This window comes from Rhincodon typus, chromosome 10, assembly GCF_021869965.1.
Source record: "Rhincodon typus isolate 14 chromosome 10, sRhiTyp1.1, whole genome shotgun sequence".
NCBI lineage: Eukaryota > Metazoa > Chordata > Chondrichthyes > Orectolobiformes > Rhincodontidae > Rhincodon > Rhincodon typus.
In genome coordinates this window covers 79685769-79702738 of record NC_063341.1, presented here as the reverse complement: position 1 = coordinate 79702738, position 16970 = coordinate 79685769, and the positions used below count along the sequence as shown (strand labels likewise).

At 45.7% G+C, this 16970-nt stretch overlaps 1 protein-coding gene across 1 annotated transcript in view; it reads right to left on the bottom strand.

Annotated features, from left to right (window-relative positions):
• tnni3k (TNNI3 interacting kinase) overlaps positions 1–16970 on the bottom strand; it is a gene marked incomplete at its 5' end in the record, with an annotated part of 94328 nt that overhangs the window by 11013 nt on the left and 66345 nt on the right. Inside the window, 2 exons of the mRNA XM_048601573.1 lie at positions 914–1083; positions 3199–3258. Of these exons, the coding sequence (XP_048457530.1) occupies positions 914–1083; positions 3199–3258 (230 nt within the window). The remainder of the gene's footprint in view (positions 1–913; positions 1084–3198; positions 3259–16970) is intronic.

The window sequence follows — 16970 nt, the reverse complement described above, 5'->3', positions numbered from 1 at the left end:
CCAGGGTGGACTGCCAGAAATACAGACTGGACTGGTTCCTGAGCTGGATGAGGTGTCCTGTGGGGAGAGATCGAGGAGACTAGGTCTATATTCCCTTGAGTTTAGAAAAGCAAGAAGTGATCACATTGACATGTACAGAAATCTCCTGAACTTGGCAGGGATGCTGGGAGCTGGTTGCTCTTGGCTGGGGAATCTAGATCACAAGTTCACAGTCTCAGGATAAGGGAGTGGTCACTTCAGACAGATGTGGAGGTGCCAGTGTTGGACTGGGATGGGCAAAGTCAGAAATCACACGACACCAAGCTATAGTCCGACAGGTTTATTTAAAATCTCAAGCTTTCAGAACTCTGATCTGACCTTCACCTGACAAAGGAGCAGTGCTTGAAAGCTTATTATTTCATATAAACCTGGGCCGGGGAGAAATTTCTTCACTTGGAAAGGTGTGAATCTTCAGAATTGCCTACGCCAGAGAGCTGTGGATTCTCAGAAAGAGAGATGTTGATAGATTTCAGACAATTAAGGAATGTGAGGAAAGTACAAGAAGACAGAAGATCAGTTATAATCTTGTTGAATGTTGGATCAGTCTTATAAGGCCAAATGGCCCCTCCTGCTCCTTTTTCTCATGTTGTTCTGGCTGTTTACTATCTCAACCTTGCCATTAGCTTCATTCTTAAGAAAGTAGATTGTGAACCAACTGATCGCTTTTCAGCTGATGATTCCAAACTTAGTATGAGAGGTTGAACATAAACTATTAAATTGGTGGAAGATTGATGGTGTCATTTTTCAAACAAAGGTCCCCCTTGCCACATCCACCTCCCCGCCGAAATGAGGAACTTTGCAGTTCAGTGTTTCTTGGTGAAGGTGAATGATATGGATCCAGCACCTCACCAGGCAGCCATTGCCCATCACTTACCTCTGAGACCATGCCGCGTAAGCCCGTGCATTCAGGGCGTACTCCAGCTCAAAGCGGGTACGCAGAGCTGCCACATGACTCCTGCCTGGTCCCCCACGCACCATCAAGCAGTCTGAGGAGGAGGATGGTGAGAGAGATCCACTGCTGTTACTGGAGGCTGGAGACATCAGCTGTGTCGACAGAAGCAAGAACAAGACATTAGATACAAGGAACCATAAGGAAATTCAACATAGACTGTACAAGCAGGAGTGGGCCATTCAGCCCCTTTAAGCCTGCTATAAGATTATGGTTGATCTGACTGCTGCCTCAACTCTTTTCTGTCTCCAACCTTGACTCCTTGTCTCTCAAACATCTCAAACTCAGTGTTGTATAAATTCAGTGGCCCAACCATCGCTCTTTTCTAGGGAAGAGAATTCCACAGAAAAATAACCCTTCAAAAGAAAATGTAATCCTCATCTCCATCTTAAAAACAAAACCATGTCCCCATGTTCTACTCTCCTGTATAAAAGGAAACATCCTCTCAGAATCCACCCTGTAAGGCCCGCACAGAATGTTTTTTTAAGGCTCCTCTACATTCTTCTAAACTCCGATGGCTAAAGACCCAGCCTTTCTCCGTAAGATCAGCTCTTCAATTCAGGAATAAGTCACATGAACTTCTCTGAATTGTTTCCAATGCAATGATATCCCTTTTTCCAAACAATCAATCCAGAAGTGTACACAATAATCCTGTACAGCTGGAGGCAAATGTCCTGACTTTTATGTTCCATTAACCATGCAGAAAACAAAACATTAATATTCAATTTGTCTTCCTAATCACTTGTTGCCTCTACACACTAACTTGCTGTATTTGATCTACCAGGACCCCCAGATCCTTCAGTATCTCTGAGTTCTGCAATCTGTCTCTCTCTATTTAATTAGTAGACAGTTGCTCTATTCCTCCTGCCAAGGTAAACACATTCACATTGGCTGATATTGTACTCCATCTGCCCCTCACTGAACCTGCCTGTCTCCCCTTGTAGACTCACTACTTCCAGTTGGTGACCTATTTTCTCACCTACCATGGTGTCATCAACAAATGTATCTCCTTGACATTCCATCCCTTCATTGAAATCATCAGTATTTATTGCAAATAACTGTGGTGCCAGCACTGATCACTGTAGCCCTCCAGCAGTTACAGCTCACCAACTGGAAAAAAAGCTCATTTATCTGTACTTTCTGTTTGTTAATCCTTTATCCATTTGAGTATGTTACACCGACAACTGCAGCTCTCAGCTTGGGCAGTAACCTTTGATGTGGCATCTCTTGGAAATCCAGGTGCACATATCCACTGACTCCTCGTTATCCATTTTGTTTGTTACTTCCTCAAAATACTCCCAGGAGTTAAACATGATTTTCTTTTCACAAAGCCCTGTTGACTTGGCCTGATCACATTCTACTTTCCTAAGAAGGCCCATCCTACTATTAGACCATGAAACCACAAGAAATAAGAACAGGAGGAGGCCATTCAGCCCCTAGAGCCTGCTCCACCATTCAATAGGATCATGGCTGATCCATCATTCCTCACATCCACTTTCCTGCCTTTTCCCCGTAATCCTCAATTCTCCGACCCCTCAAGAATCCATCTCAGCCTTAAATATACATAAAGATTTTGCTACCATAGCTCATTTGATTCTATAGAACATAGAGAACATAGAACAGTACAGCACAGTACAGGCCCTTCGGCCCACAGTGTTGTGCCGACCTATTATCCTACTGTAAGATCAAACTTCCCCGCATACCCTATATTATACTATCATCCATGTGTCTATCCAAGAGTCGCTTAAATGTCCCTAATGTATCTGACTCCACTACCACTGCTGGCAGCGCATTCCACACATCCACCACTCTCTGTGTGAAGAACCTAACTCCGACATCTCCCCTATACCTTCCTCCAATCACCTTAAAATTATGCCCCCTCGTAATAGTCATTTCCGCCCTAGCAACTCCCTCATGACAAATGTTAGACTAATTGACACACTTTGCATCCCACTGCTTTCCCGAATAAAGGAGTGACAGAACTGTTTCCCACAGAGGTATCAAATACGGTACTGGATAATCATTTGGGTAATAATGATTACAGGGATATGGGGCAAGGATAGGGGATTGGTACCAGGTAATTCGGCTGGTACAGTCACAATGGGCTGAATGGCCTCCTCTGTAACTTGTTTGTTTTTCTGTGATTCTGTGAATCCAAGTCAACGCTCATAAAATTCCAATTTCCATCCATCCAATGCAACAATCCTTACCTCAATGTTACAGATGCACTCTTCCAAATTGGTAACCAATTCAGAGAAGTCAGGTCGTTCCTACAGAGGAAAGGCAGAAAAACAATTATCTAGGTGAGACAGTGCTTGGAATATGAAACATTCTCCAAACAGAAAGTTCACGCTCAGAATACTGTGCACAGGATCTAGGGTAGAACTGTCATTCTGGTGTTTGAACCGTGAGTTCGGGCAGCTTATTGAGTCCAGAGGAGGGACCAAGTTAGCATCTGGTCACAGATATAATTGTTGGTGGGCAAGCCCAATACGCCTTGACGATAGTTCCTGGTCAGAGTGAAATGGTCAGTGCTGAGGGAGTGCCGCACTGTCGGATGGTCAGTGCTGAGGGAGTGCCGCACTGTCGGAGGGTCAGTACTGAGGGAGCGCCGCACTGTCAGAGGGTCAGTGCTGAGGGAGCGCCGCACTGTCGGAGGGTCAGTACTGAGGGAGTGCCGCACTGTCAGAGGGTCAGTACTGAGGGAGCGCCGCACTGTCAGAGGGTCAGTACTGAGGGAGCACCGCACTGTCAGAGAGTCAGTACTGAGGGAGCACCGCACTGTCAGAGGGTCAGTACTGAGGGAGCACCGCACTGTCAGAGGGTCAGTACTGAGGGAGTGTCACACTGTCAGAGGGTCAGTACTGAGGGAGTGCCACACTGTCAGAGAGTCAGTACTGAAGGAGCGCCGCACTGTCAGAGAGTCAGTACTGAGGGAGCGCCACACTGTCAGAGGGTCAGTACTGAGGGAGTGCCGCACTCTCAGAGATGCTGTCTTTCTTTTTGGAGATGGTGAATTCAGGTTCAACCTCCCCTTTGCAGTGGGTGTACAGATTGCATGACTCCCCTGGCCAATGTTTTTCTTCAAATAATATCAAAAAGCAACTACGCACTTATTTCTAACATTGCTGTTGGTGGGAGCTTTCTGTACTTAAATTGGCTGCAGTTTTCTTACATGACAGTTGATTAGCTAAAAGGGTCTTGTTGACTGTGATGTACTTTGGGATGTTCAGAAGCCTATCAATGTGCTCTTGCTGCTGCATGCATTTTATTTAAGAAATGCAGTTCCAACTGTCCAACTGTCATTGGCCATATGGTTATAACAGTCTGAACTCATATTCCATTAACTCCAGTGGTGTTTCATCATCTGCTGCTTAAACCTTCCCCAATTACACATATTTCATGCAGTATTCTGTCCTCTTTCTACAGGATCCCTGCTGTGTAAAATCCCTGGTACAATGGAAATGGCTACGAGGAACCAACAACATGAACAGCATGAAAAGTAACTTAATTCTTTTACCCTTTGAGACTATCAAGAATTATTGAACTGTAAATAAGCTCCTGGCCTTTCAGGCTGCAGTTGGAGACTAGAAGGACAGTCCAGTAATACTGGAGAATCAGACATCAGAGTTCCAGTATGACCAGTACTGAGTATTTTCTCCTTGATTTTTCCCTCTGGGATGAGGCCTGAGTGTTTCTGTCAAATCTCTCTCTCCACTATTCAGTTGGAGTTATTAACCAATTCATTTCTTTCACAAACCTCAAAAACTTCTCACCTCCACCATCTAGAAGGACAAGGGCAGCAGGTACATGGGAACACCAGCCCCTGTAAGTTTCCCTCCAAGACACTCACCATCCTGACTTGGAAATATATCGCTGTTCCTTCACTGTCACTGGGTCAAAATCCTGGAATTCCCTCCCTAAGGGCATTGGGGTCAACCCACAGCTGGTGAGCTGCAGCAGTTCAAGAAGGCAGCTCACCCCTACCTTCTCAAGGGCAACTAGGGACAGGCAATAAATGCTGGGCCCAGCCAGTTTTGCCCTCATTCTATTAGTGAATAACAAAAAGTAAACCCTTTCACCTGATTTGAAGGAGGAAGTAATTGATCCTATGTGCTATTTTATTCCAGCAATGTTGATGATGATTTCAGCCGTCTTCTCCATGTCCCTGTGTCCCTCCATCTCTGCTGCCTGCCCTCCTTCCTGCATTGTGTGCTCCGAAAACGTAACTCTCTGTCACGGTCTGGATTCCATTCCAGGTTTGTTACTGTTTCCACACTCTCAGCTTCTCTTTGCTCTTCTGGAAGTTCAGCCTCCAACCCCAGCTCTGGATACTCTCCCGCTAAGTTACATAACAACCTCCCAAAGTCTGGGAGCAATATCCGCCATATTGGACACAGCTAATCCATCAGCAGCTCTTAGGCTATGCAACCAAATTCTCACATATGCCCAATGTCACTCTCTTCCCAATGGGCCTCGTAAGTCACCTATCAGAAAGAGGGCCTCCCCCATCCTGGTCAACACTGCCTGGACAGAATGAGGCCCTGTTGTTGACAGACACACAGCCCCCAACCCCATCTCCCACTTGTCAGTCACATATTGGTGCAATTTCCTCAAATCCACCTCCTCACCTCCATAAGGCCTCATTGAGCCCACCCTCCTCACCCCTTCTGGGGTATATGGTAGCGTTGTGGTAATGTCATGAGCCTAGTGACTAGCCATGTTTAATGATTCTAGCCATTCTGAGGCTACTGCTTGGAAGAGACAGGTTCAAAACACATCGTAATGTTTGGTTGAATTTACATTGAATTAATTCCATTAATAAGGCCTTTGGCATATAAAGCTACTCAGTAATGCTACCCATGAAATAATTATTGAACATGGCAATAACCCATCTGAATCACTAATGTCCTTTCACTGCCATCCTTACCCAGTCGGGCCTACACATGACTTCAGATCCATAGCAATTTGGTTGACTCTTATCTGCCCTCTGAAATATCTGAGAAAACCATTCAATTCAATTCAAGGGCAATAAAATATGCGCAACAAAGGTTGTCTGTGCCACTGATGCCCACCTCCCAAGGAAGAATACATTATTTAATAAACCCTACATCTGTCCTAGTAACTTTGGCATTCTCACCAACAGACTGAATAGATGCCAATGAGTTGTGACTGGCACATACTATCTGAAAGGGCAATGGAAACAGATTCAGTCATAACTTTCTAAAGGGAATGGGCTAAATACTGGGAAACGGAATAGGTTGCAGGGAATAGGAGAGTGGAAATGATTGGATAATTCTTTCAAAGAGCTAAGACAGGCATAATAGGCTGATTGGCCTCCTTTGGGGCACTTTGGATACAAAGAAATGGGAGTTGGTCCATGAAGGGAATGGGCCATTGAGATCAAGTGTTGTTACAATCACAATGCGTCCATGTTTCTGAACTTTCTTAACCTGTAATGTGGGTTATGTTATTACAGCTGTCCCCTGGACCACAAGAGCCTTAATCCTTACTGATGGCACCATTCCTTCCATCAAGAAGCTCGACTTGGCTAACCTAACCTCCCTGACCATGTTGGAGCTGAGTAACAATGGAATCAGTATCATTAAGGAGGATTCTTTTGATGGCCTTCATGATCTCACAGATCTGCTGCTCAATCAGAATCAGATAACCAGTGAGGGGATCATGGAATCGGTGTTTATAGGTCTCCCTAACCTGGAACGACTCCACCTGCACAGCAATGGCATAGGCCAAATCAATGGGGTCTGGTTCAGCAACATGGTGAGGCTTGGAACTCTAGACTTGGGGAAGAACTACATCACAAAACTAGAGGCAGACACTTTCACAAGGTCGAACCTGCAGAACCTCCAAATCCTGGATCTGTCCAACAACCTGATTGAGTACATAGCCAGGCATGCCCTCCGTGGACTCCCAGCTCTGAGCTGTTTGGACTTGTCACGTAACAGGCTGTCAGGAATAGACAACTCTTTCTCACACTTATCGAAGCTTTTGGTACTGAATTTGAGCCTCAATCACTGGAACTGTACCTGCCCACTGCAAGAGCTTGCAGTGTTCCTGAGGAACTTCATTAAAACTCCGGAACGGACCTTAACTAACAGCAGAGGGCTGGTGTGCGAGATAGCAGAGAGTGCAGAGGTTCAGACAGTTCTGCAGTTAACAGACACCAACTGTGTATCTCAGTCCCAAAATGCTTCAGTTATTGTGATGAAGGGGAGTAGCAGGCACTATGTGCGAGATGTTATTTTAGCAGCAACAGTCTGTTTTGCAGGTAATGTACATCCTGCCCAGCTTGTCTCCCTTATCACTGAATTGGACATCCTACTTTTATCCAAGTGAAATTAGGCAGCAGGTGTGTGACTGGCTCAAGTCTCTTTTGGTGAACCATTTTGGTCAGCAAAAACAAGGAGAAACAAGATAAACAAAACGGAACAATTTTAAACAGAACAGCAAATAGACAGCCCAGGGCAAAGTGCACAAAGGAAAAGCTGTCCTAAACTTTTAGAAATCACTGGTTAGACCACAGCAAAGGATTGAGTCCAATCCTGGGCCCCACTCTTTAGGAACAATGTCCGGGTCTTAGAGAGGGTGTGGAGGAGATTTACTGGAATGGGAGCAGGAATAAGGGACTTCAGTGAATGTGGAGAGACTGGAGAAGCTCGGATTGTTGTCCTTAGAGCACAGAAGGTTCAGGGGGATTTAATCCTGGTGTTCAAAATCATGGAGAGAGTTTGATTGAGTAAATCAGGAGAAAATGTTTGCAGAGATCAAAGGGTCAGTGACCAAGGATCCAGGAGTAATAATTGGTAAAAGACCCGGAGGGAGAAGATGAGGGGGATTGTGTTACACAGTGAATTGTTGGGATCTGGAACATGCTGCCTGAAAGGGCAGTAGGAGCAGATTCAATCATCACTTTCAAAATGGGAATTAGGGGAATACTCAGGGAACGTGGGGAAATAAAGGGGGAGTGAGGTTAATTGTTTTGATTTTTCACTGAGATAGCACTGGCACAATAGGCTGAATGGCCTCATTCTATGCTGTAAAATTTGATAAAAGCTATATTTGAAGAGATACGCTAGGCCCCGTTGGGGTTGCTAACTATCCAGCATTACCCTGGACTAATCGATGATTATATCAGCTCAATGTTTGGTATGGTGATTTCCACATTGGCCCCAGGTCACCTGCTATTGAGACTGACTTTGCTGCCTTTCTGAAAGCGCTAGGATCAACAAGTCTAATGCACTTGTAACTAGCAGATACCACCCTGCATACACCTTAACATTCAAAACCCTGCTGCCTATGAACTCACTTGCACTAACTCCAATTCGATCACCACCTCCCGTGACCCCCCAACTAACTAAAAGGCTTCCATCAGGTGGTGCCAGGGTAATTTCACTGCACGATGAAACCTGAGACACAAGCTGATCCTGAGGGGACATGGTTTCAAATCCCATGACAACTGATAGCGAAATCTGAATTCAATAAAAATCTGGAATGAAAACCCAGTCTGTCAATGACAACGAAATATTGGCAATTGTAGTTAAAGCCCTTCTGGTTCACAAATTCCCTTCAGGGAAGGAAAGCTGCCAGTTTTATCTGGTTTGGACTATATGTGACACCAGACACATAGCAATGTGACTGACTCCTGAAATGAAAGAATTCATTTCTACCACCACCTTCTCAAGGGAAACTCGGGACTGGCAATAAATCCACACCCAACCAGAGATGCCCGTGTCCCACACTGAATAAAAAAAAGTCAGATTGCTGCAAAGATTAAAAAAATGAGACCAGACAGACCACCTGGCATCAACCTTAGCAGGGGAAAACGCAACAGCAGAAACAGTCCTCCTCACTAACATCTGGGGACAAGTGCCAAAACTGGGAGAGCTGTGTCACAGACGTAGTCATACTCACGGAATCATACCATACAGACAATATCCCAGATATCACCATCCCTGGGAAAGTATGGACTTATTAGGGACATTCAGCATGGCATTGTGTGGGGGAGGTCTTGTCTTACAAACCTGACTGGGGTTTTTTTTGAGGAAGTGACAGAGCTGATTGATGAGGGTAGGGCGATGGATAAAAACGGAAAGAACTGCGGATGCTGTAAATCAGGAACAAAAACAGAAATTGCTGGAAAAACTCAGCAGGTCTGACAACATCTGTGAAGAGAAAATCAGAGTTAACGTTTCGGGTCTCATAATACTTCCTCAGAACTGATGGAAGCTAGGAAAATGTAGTTTTTTATGCAGAAGATAGGGTGGGAGTAAGGGGTACATAGAACATAGAACACAGAACATTACAGCGCAGTACAGGCCCTTCGGCCCTCGATGTTGCGCCGACCTGTGAAACCAATCTGAAGCCCATCTAACCTAAACTATTCCATTATCATCCACATGTTTATCCAATGACCAATTAAATGCCCTTAAAGTTGGCGAGTCTACTATTTTTGCAGGCAGGGCATTCCATGCCCTTACTACTCTCTGAGTAATGAGTAAAGGGTAAGGAGTAAATGATAAGTGGGGATAGAGCCCAAAGAGAGAGAAGAACAGTTGGACAGACAAAGGAGTGGAGAATGATCTGGATAGAAGGGTGAACAGCTGTTAATGGGAACTGTTTGTGGCTAACCATGGGTGGTGTGTAATGGTAGGCTATGTGATAACAAGGCCTGGTGTGTGGGGTAGGGAGCTGGGACATGGGAGAGCTTAGGCCCTAAAATTATTGAACTCGATATTGAGTCCGGAGGGCTGTAGGGTCCCCAAGTGGAAAATGAGGTGTTGTTCCTCCAGCTTGTGCTGAGCTTCACTGGAACACTGCAGCAAGCCAGAGACAGAGATGTTGGCCAGGGAGCAGGGTAGTGGGTATTAGTGGCCAGTCTATCGCCAGAAATGGCAACAGAGATGTCAAGGAAGCGGGGAGTCAGATAGATCAGATGAAAGTGAGGGTGGGGTGGAAATTGAGAGTGAAATTGATGAACTTTTCCAATTCCATACAAAAGAGGGAAGCAGCACTGATGATATCGTGGACATACTGGAGAAAGAGTTGTGGGGGGGTAGGTGCAGAATAGGACTGGAACAAGGAATGTTCCACAAATCCCCGAAAGAGACCAGCGTGACTGGGGCCCATGCAGGTACACATGGCCATCACTCTGACCTCAAGAAAATGACAGAAGGTAAAAGAGAAGCTGTTCAGGGTGGGGACAAGCTCAGCCAAGCTGAGGAGGGTGGTAGTATGTGGGGATGGTTCAGGCCTTTGCTCCAGGAAGAAGTGGAGAGCCCTGAGACCATCCTGGTCAGGGGTGGGTAAAGGGATTGCACGTCCATGGTAAAGAGGAGGCGACAGGAACCTGCAAACTGGAGATTCCGAAACTGGCATAAAGCGTCAGAGGAATCACAGACTCCCACAGCTACCTGGACTATACATCCTGGCACCCTGCTTCCTGCAGAGACTCCATTCCATTCTCCCAGTTGCTCTGTCTCTGTTGCATATGTTCCAATGAGGCCAACTTTGACAAAGGAGCCTCCAAAATGTCCACCTTCTTCCTCAACAAGGATTCTCCAGCACCGCTGTAGACTGGGTGACCACTTCACAGAACTTTTACGTTCTGCTCGCAGAAAGGACCCTGAGCTTCAAGTTGCCTGCCACTATAACAAACCACCCTGCTCCCTGGCCAACATCTCTATCTCTGGCTTGCTGCAGTGTTCCAGTGAAACTCAACGCAAGCTGGAAGAACAACACCTCATTTTCCAATTGGGGACCCTGCAGCCCTCTGGACTCAATATCGAGTTCAATAATTTTAGGGCCTGATCTCTCCCATGTCCCAGCCCCTACCCTACACACCAGGCCTTGATATCATGAAGTGAGCCATTACACACTACCTATTGTTAGCCACTAACAATCTCCAGTTAGAGTTACTCAGCCTCCGAGCCAGATTGTTATCCATTCCTTTCCCACTCTTTTTCTCTCTCTTTGGGCTCTATTCCCACCTATTGTTTACTCCTTACACCCTCCCCTCCACCCTACCTTCTGCCTATGAACCGACATTTTCCCAGCTACCATCAGTTCTGAGGAAGGGTCACCGGACCTGAAACGTTAACTCTGATTTCAATTCACAGATGCTGCCAGACCTGCTGAGTTTTTCCAGCAAGTTCTGTTTTTGTAGGGCAGTGGATGTTCTCTACAGTGACTTTACTAAAATATTTGACAAGGTCCCTGATAGTAGGCTGGTCCAGAAGATTAAGTCATAAGGGATCCACAGGGAGTTGGTAAATTGGATACAAAATTGGCTTGGTCATAGAAGACAGAGGGTAATTGTAAAGGAGTGTTTTTCTGACTGAAAGTTTGTGACCAGAGGTGCTCCGCAGGTCTCAGTGCTGGGACCTCTGTTGTTTCTAATATAGATACATAATCTGGATGAAAATGTAGGTGGTCTGATTAGTAGGTTTACAGAAGACACTAAAATTGGCAGCGCTGTGGATAGTGAGGAAAGTTATCAAAGGATACAGCAGGATATAAATCAGTTGGAAAATTGGGGAGAAATGGCAGATGGGGTTTAATGCGGAAGGTGTGAGGTGATACATTCTGGGAGGTCAAATGCAACAGGAAAGTATACAGTAAATGACAAGACCCTCAGGAGTAGTGTTATACAGAGGAATCTTGGGGTGTAAGTCCATAGCTCCCTGAAAGTGGCAACGCAAGTTGATAAGGTGGTAAAGAAGGCATACGGCATGCTTGTCTTCATTAGTCGGGGCAATGAGTATAGAAGTTGGTAAGTCATGTTGCAGCTGTGTAAGACTTTAGTCAGGCCACATTTGGAATATTGTGTGCAGTTCCAGTCACCACACTATCAGAGGAATGTGAAGGCTTTGGAGAGGGTGCAGAAGAGGTTTACCAGGATGTTGCCTGGATTGGAGGGTATTAGCTATAAGGAGAGGTTGGACAAACTTAGATTGTTTTCACTAGAGCGTTGGAGACTGAGGGGGCGAGCTGATAGAAGTTTATAAAATTATGAGGCACATAGATAGTTTGAATCCCAGGGTGGAAATATCAAATACTAGGGGGCATAGGTTTAATGTGATTGGGGTAAGTTTAAACGAGATGTGTGAGGTAAGTTTTTTTTACACAAACGGTGATAGTGGCTGGAAGGTGCTGCTGAGAGGTCATAGAAGCAAACTCAAATCCTGCTGATTACCACATACCGCCCTCCCTCAATTGATGAATCAGTATTAATGCATGTTGGACAACACTTGGAGGAAGCACTGACAATGGCAAGGGCACAAAATGTACTCTGGGTGGGGATTTCAATGCCCACCACCAAGAGTGGCTGGGCAGCAGGATCGAGCTGGTCAGGTCCTAAAGGACATAGCTGCTAAACTGGGTCTGCGGCAGGTGGTGAGGGAACCAACAAAAGGGAAAAATAAAACTTGACCTTATCCTTACCAATCTGCCAACTGCAGGTGCATCTGTCCAGGACAGTATCGGTAAGAGTGACCATCGCATACATCCCCAACACCACCAGCACCTATACCACCCCACCACACCCCCCAACCCCCCACTCGGTGCTTATTGAGCTACACTCGTTCCCAGTTCACCCAAGACTTTCATTTTAAAATGCTCATGCTCAACTTCACATCCCCTCCCATGTCTTTAACCCTCCCATCTCTGGAATCTCCTCAATCTTCCAGAAATCTGTGCCACTCAGCTTTGATCTCCTAGGAACTATTATCGATAACTATAACATCTGACCTCTAAGCTCTAAACTTCAATAATTTCCTAAACCTCTTCACCTTTCTCCATTAACGTGTTCCTTTATAATGAACGAGCTCCTTTTCAATGAATTGACTCTACCAGATCTGCTCCCACTACGTGCTATTGCTTTTGATGTTACACTCTCTACAAGTTTCGTATAATTTGATATTGTGATCAATTGCAGGAGCTGTGTGCCTCACAGTCACAGTAGCAGTTCTCTTGTACAACAAACGAATGGAATTAAGACAGACAAACGGCCAAGCAGCTGGGGTAGAAGCTGGTTGTGAAAGAGAACGTGCTTTTCAGAAGGTTTCTCACTATCGCATTAGTTGTGAGACTGAGGATAAGGCCAAGCCAACAAAAAGTTCTACCAATCATCCGAAACTCTTTCAGCAAGAGGTGGCTAATCTCAAAACCGGGAAAGCAAGCAACAAGGAGAGGATTCACCGACAGTGTCTGAACTTCTTAAACCAAGCCAGGAAGCAATCCTCAGGGGAGGAATGTTTTGTGTGCGAGCGCTGCAGGCTGGTGCACACGTTCAGAAGAACCCTCGCTCATCGTCAAATCCAGGGGTCAGCAGGTAAATCCTCTACTGGGACACAGAGAGGGAATGAAGGTGCAAACTACTAGCGTGAGACACAACAGGTACTCCACCAAAGAGAAAGATCCAATCAGGGTGGCTCACTATAAATGGAAAGAGGATTTTCACACAACCCAGTTACAAACATTCAGGAAGTCAGCACTGATTTGTTCATTTGTGTTCACTGCTCACATGAGGACATTTGGCCCCTCGAATCTGTCCCACTGCCATTTAATTAGATCATTAATTGGAACCTGGTTTTGAAAGAAAACATGCTTTCCACAACACGCTAATGAAACACCTTTATTCAAAAAGCGAGGGTGAGGGGGATCACACCTGCTGACTGCTTCTTTCCTGGCTCTATTTGTGCCTGGGTGTCCTTGAAGAAAGAGCACTGCGGTGCCACACAGGTGGGCACTGCACAGTGTGGACTGCATTATCTCCCTTTCTAACTCCATTTTAATTTCGCCCCCTCCCTCTCCTGACCTCTCCCTCACCTTTGATGGTTTGCATTGCCCATAATGGGCTTTGCTCATCAATTATAAAATTGGAAGTGAGGGTGATTTACTGATGGTGGTTAATAGATGGAAATATACCATGGGTGATTTGGTGTTGAGGAAAACATATTCAGTTGTATATAAGAACACTTCTGAATATAAAAAAAGAAAATGAAAAGAAAGGGGAGGGAGACAAAAACAGGTGACTGTACTCCAAATGGCTTAATGTCAGTTGATGGGGGAAATGTTAGAAGTGTATTATAAAGGATGGAAGAGCTGAGCATTTAGGGATACATAAAAAATCAAATACAGTCAGCATGGCTTCATAAAGGGGAAATGGTGCCTGACAAATTCACTAGAATTCTTTGATGAAGTAACAGTCGGATACATCAAGGGGAAGCAGTGAATGTTTGGATTTCCAAAAAACATTCAATAATGTACAACACATTTGGCTGTCTAGAGTCATAGAGTCATGGAGATTTATAGCACAGTACCAGACCCTTCGGTCCAACTTTCCACGCCGACCAAATATCCTAAATAAATCTAGTCCCATTTGCCAGCATTTAGCCCACCCTCTAAACCTTTCACCTATCCATCAGATTATCTCTCCACTTACAAATTCTATGCCTACGTGCTTCCCTCCACATCATTTGACAAAGGAGCGAGGCTCTGAAAGCTTGTGATTTCAAATAAACCTGTTGGACCTGGTGTCATCTGACTTCTGACTTAGTCCAGAGGAGGTCTCTAGGTTAGTCCTGGACATGGAAGGACTGTGTTATGAGGAGAGGTTGACTTGGTTGGGTTTGTACTCTTGGAGTTTTTAAGAATGTGAGAAGCCCTGATTGAAATGTACAGCATCTGTAAGTGTCTGGACTCTGATACTTCAATTGGTTCCAAGATGGCGGCAGCATTGGCGGGGTGGGCCCAGTGGTTAGTGATGGCAGCAGGCACTGGCACTTCTGAGATTGTTGGTCTGGCGCAGGTAGCGGTGAGGCACAGGACTTGAGTTGGTGGCAGCGGCGGTGGCACCGTGGCATTAGTGAGCCCGGCTCAAGATGCATAGCAGCAGCAAGGGTGATCTGGCCATTTTCTTTTCCTTTTGTTTCTGTTTCTTTAATTTTGTCTCTTGCTTTCAATTTTAACTGTTGCATTCTAAGATGGCACTGGTGAGTGGTGACTGTACACTTTTCACTGCACGCCTACACTCTTGTACTTGGGTACACATGATAATAAAATCTGGTCGAATCTAAACAGGACAGATGCTGAGAGGATTTTTTCTCAATGTGGGAGAGTCTAGGGCCAGAAGGTATTAACTCAGAAGGGTCTCCTGTTTCAGACAGAGAGGAGGAAAAACTTTTTCTCTCAGAATCTGAGGAATTCTTTATTATACAAAACCCGGATTCGGCTACATCTGGAGTATTGTGTTCAGTTCTGGTCACCTCGTTACAAGAAAGATGTGGAAGCGTTAGAAAAGGTGCAGAGGAGATTTACCAGGATGTTGCCTGGTAGGGAAAATCTTACAAGGAAAGGTTGAGAGAGCTAGGGCTTTTCTCTTTAGAACAATGAAGGATGAGAGGTGACTTGATAGAGGTGTACAAAATGATCAGAGGTATAGATAGAGTGGACAGCCAGAGACTTTATCCTAGGGTGGAGGTAGCTATTACGAAGGGTCATAGTTTTAAAGTGAGTGGAGGTAGATACAGGGGAGACGTCAGAGGTAGGTTCTTTACTCAGAGAGTGGTAGGGGCATGGAATGCATTGCCAGAGAGGGTAGTGGAGTCGGCCTCATTAGGGGCATTTAAGTGGCTATTAGATAGGCATATGGATGATTGTATAAGGTAGGGGTGGAGGTTAGATAGACCTTAGGATTAGGGTAAAAGTTTGGCACAACATCGTGGGCCAAAGGGCCTGTACTGTGCTGCACTGTTCTATGTTCTATGTTCTTTACCAGAGAAGGCTGTCGAGGCTGGGTCGTTTAAGTATATTCAAGGCTGAGAGAGAAAGATATTTAATCAACAAGGATTATGGGGAAAAGGCAGGAAATTGAGAATGATCAGATTAGTCATGATCTTTATTGAACAGCAGAGCAGTCTTGATGGGTTGAATGGCCTCCTGCTTTTCCTACACATTATGGTCTTAAGGACTAACAAACTGCTTTTTGGAAGAGACTGTTCCAGATTTCCATGGCCTTTTGTGATGAGTGGCCTGGCTCAGACTATTCTCTACAATGAATTCCTTATTCCTCTCCAATTACTTAATCAAATGTGTAAACAGCAAATTCAGAAACCCATCAGTCTTCTATCGTTAAGAGAACACAAGTTAAATCAATGCAAACTAGCCTTCAAATGTCACCCTTTTAGCCCCTATTGTTCTGGTAAGTTGGAAGCTGCACACTCTCCAATCCATCCTTCCTGAGGTGCACTGCCCAGAAACAACCCTCAAAATCTCAGAACTATTGCAGCACAGAAGGAGACCATTTGGCCCATCATGTCTGCACTGGATCTCTGAAGGGGCAATCTATCTCAAGCAAGATGGCGGCAGGGTAAGTCACTTCATTCGGAGTTCCACTCTGCTGGCCAGTTCTCTTTCTCTTTCTTTCTTTGTCCTCCCTGTTTTTTCTCCCTTCTTCTCTCTCCCTCTGTAGTAATTCTATCCCCCTCCCCACCCCTTTTAACCACCTACCCTAAGGAGTCAGGAAGGAGCCGGGGTTGTGACAGGGAACCACGCGGCAAGAGCTGAACACCAGGGATGTGTTCCGCAGCGATGGTGGATCGAGTGTGACTCAGAGCGACAGCGGCAGATCAAGAGAGGGTCAGTGAGATCAGTCTGGTTAGGCGGTGACGGTGAGAGCGGGGCTGGTGAGGCGGTGACGGTGAGAGTGGGGACGGTGAGGCAGTGACGGTGAGAGCGGGGACGGTGAGGCAGTGACGGTGAGAGTGGGGATGGTGAGGCAGTGATGGTGAGAGTGGGGACGCTGAGGCAGTGACGCTGAGGCAGTGACGGTGAGAGTGGGGCCGGTGAGGCAGTGACGGTGAGAGTGGGGATGGTGAGGCAGTGACGGTGAGAGTGGGGATGGTGAGGCGGTGATGGTGAGAGTGGGGACGGTGAGGCAGTGATGGTGAGAGTGGGGACGGTG